The sequence below is a fragment of the Geospiza fortis genome, unplaced genomic scaffold (genome assembly GCF_000277835.1).
Source record: "Geospiza fortis unplaced genomic scaffold, GeoFor_1.0 scaffold104, whole genome shotgun sequence".
NCBI lineage: Eukaryota > Metazoa > Chordata > Aves > Passeriformes > Thraupidae > Geospiza > Geospiza fortis.
In genome coordinates this window covers 559668-561040 of record NW_005054325.1, presented here as the reverse complement: position 1 = coordinate 561040, position 1373 = coordinate 559668, and the positions used below count along the sequence as shown (strand labels likewise).

The 1373-nt window shown below is 32.0% G+C and overlaps 1 protein-coding gene across 1 annotated transcript in view; it reads right to left on the bottom strand.

Moving 5' to 3' along the window:
• The window catches only part of RECK (reversion inducing cysteine rich protein with kazal motifs), a 48379-nt gene that overhangs the window by 5061 nt on the left and 41945 nt on the right, over positions 1–1373 (bottom strand). The window contains exon 18 of the mRNA XM_031056959.1: positions 1069–1288. Within this exon, the coding sequence (XP_030912819.1) occupies positions 1069–1288 (220 nt within the window). The remainder of the gene's footprint in view (positions 1–1068; positions 1289–1373) is intronic.

Sequence of the window (1373 nt, the reverse complement as noted above, 5' to 3'; positions counted from 1 at the left end):
CGTTTCAACACCAGGAAAGGCAAAGTTAATGGGAACTCACTGCTAATATTGTCAAACCTTTGGAAAGGTAGGAAATCCAGAGGAAATAACCTGCCACTTTATGAATGGGCCATAAATGAAAAGGTAAGTACTCCAAGAAGGTGACAGAGTCTGAGAAATGCACAATAAAACATATTTCAGAAACTAAAATCTTTTGTTCTGTGCAATGCTTAAATAAAATGACCATATTTAAATTAACCTGTGAAATAAATTCAAATAATTATAATTTCACTATAACTTAAATTATTCTACTAATAATTAACTCATTAGTAATTTATTAATTCATCTGAGTGTGGCTTTGTGTGCTTAAAATTTAGTGTGCATGCACACATGTTTCTAACACATTCTTGTATATTTTTATATATCACTTATTTACCTATATGACTTACATTTGTGTATATGTTATTGTAAGGTGACAGAACCACCTTGTCTAACACCACCGTAGAGAGTGGTGCGATGCAAAAACTAAACCTAATTTTAATCCTTCTCAAGGATTAATATGAAGACTAATCTAATGCAAACTAGAAAATTATTACAAACTGCCTAGTATGTAAATAGATCCTGAGCAATGAAGTTGGTAAACATGAGGCACAATCACACAAAAAGCTAAAGACTTTGTATGATTGGGCATTATTTTATATTATTTTATATTTCAACGAGTTAAAATTGGTAAGAATTAGCATTTAAGTGACCAAGGAACTGCACTAATTACTGCAAACACACCTTAGCATGCAAGCTTTAATAGTATATATAGGAAGATATAAATATCAAGAGTATTACCCCCAAGAAAGCAGAAGTAGAGCTTTTGATTGGCTTTGAGAGAACTGTTGAGCAGAGAAACACGTGACAAAATTCTGAAGACTGTGAGATTATTTTTATACTAGTTAAAAATAAGTTTTTAGATTACTATTTTTTATTAGCTATTAACCACAAAAAGAATACTTAAAAAAGACCCAAACAAGCAAACAATATTTAAAAAAATAAAAATAAAAATTGTTAAGTTGAACACTAAGGAACAAAGAAGATTTGATACGTATTGCCAGAACCACTTCCTACCTGGCATGGTCCTCGATATGCCAAAGTTTTTCCTTTTTGGTACAAAGTACACAAGTTAGTGTATTCCACATTGTCTGTGTCACAAACAGGATCCCGTGTCTGGTCACAATTTAACTGCCTTGGCACACATTCATGCTGGCTGCATTCAAACTTCTCAAAACTGGTCAAGCACACTTGTTTCTTTGGTATGCACCTGCAGAAAGTCATAATAATTTCATGTCATGTCATGGGATTATTTTGTTTTTAATTCTCAAAAATTGAGGGAAAATATTTTCAGT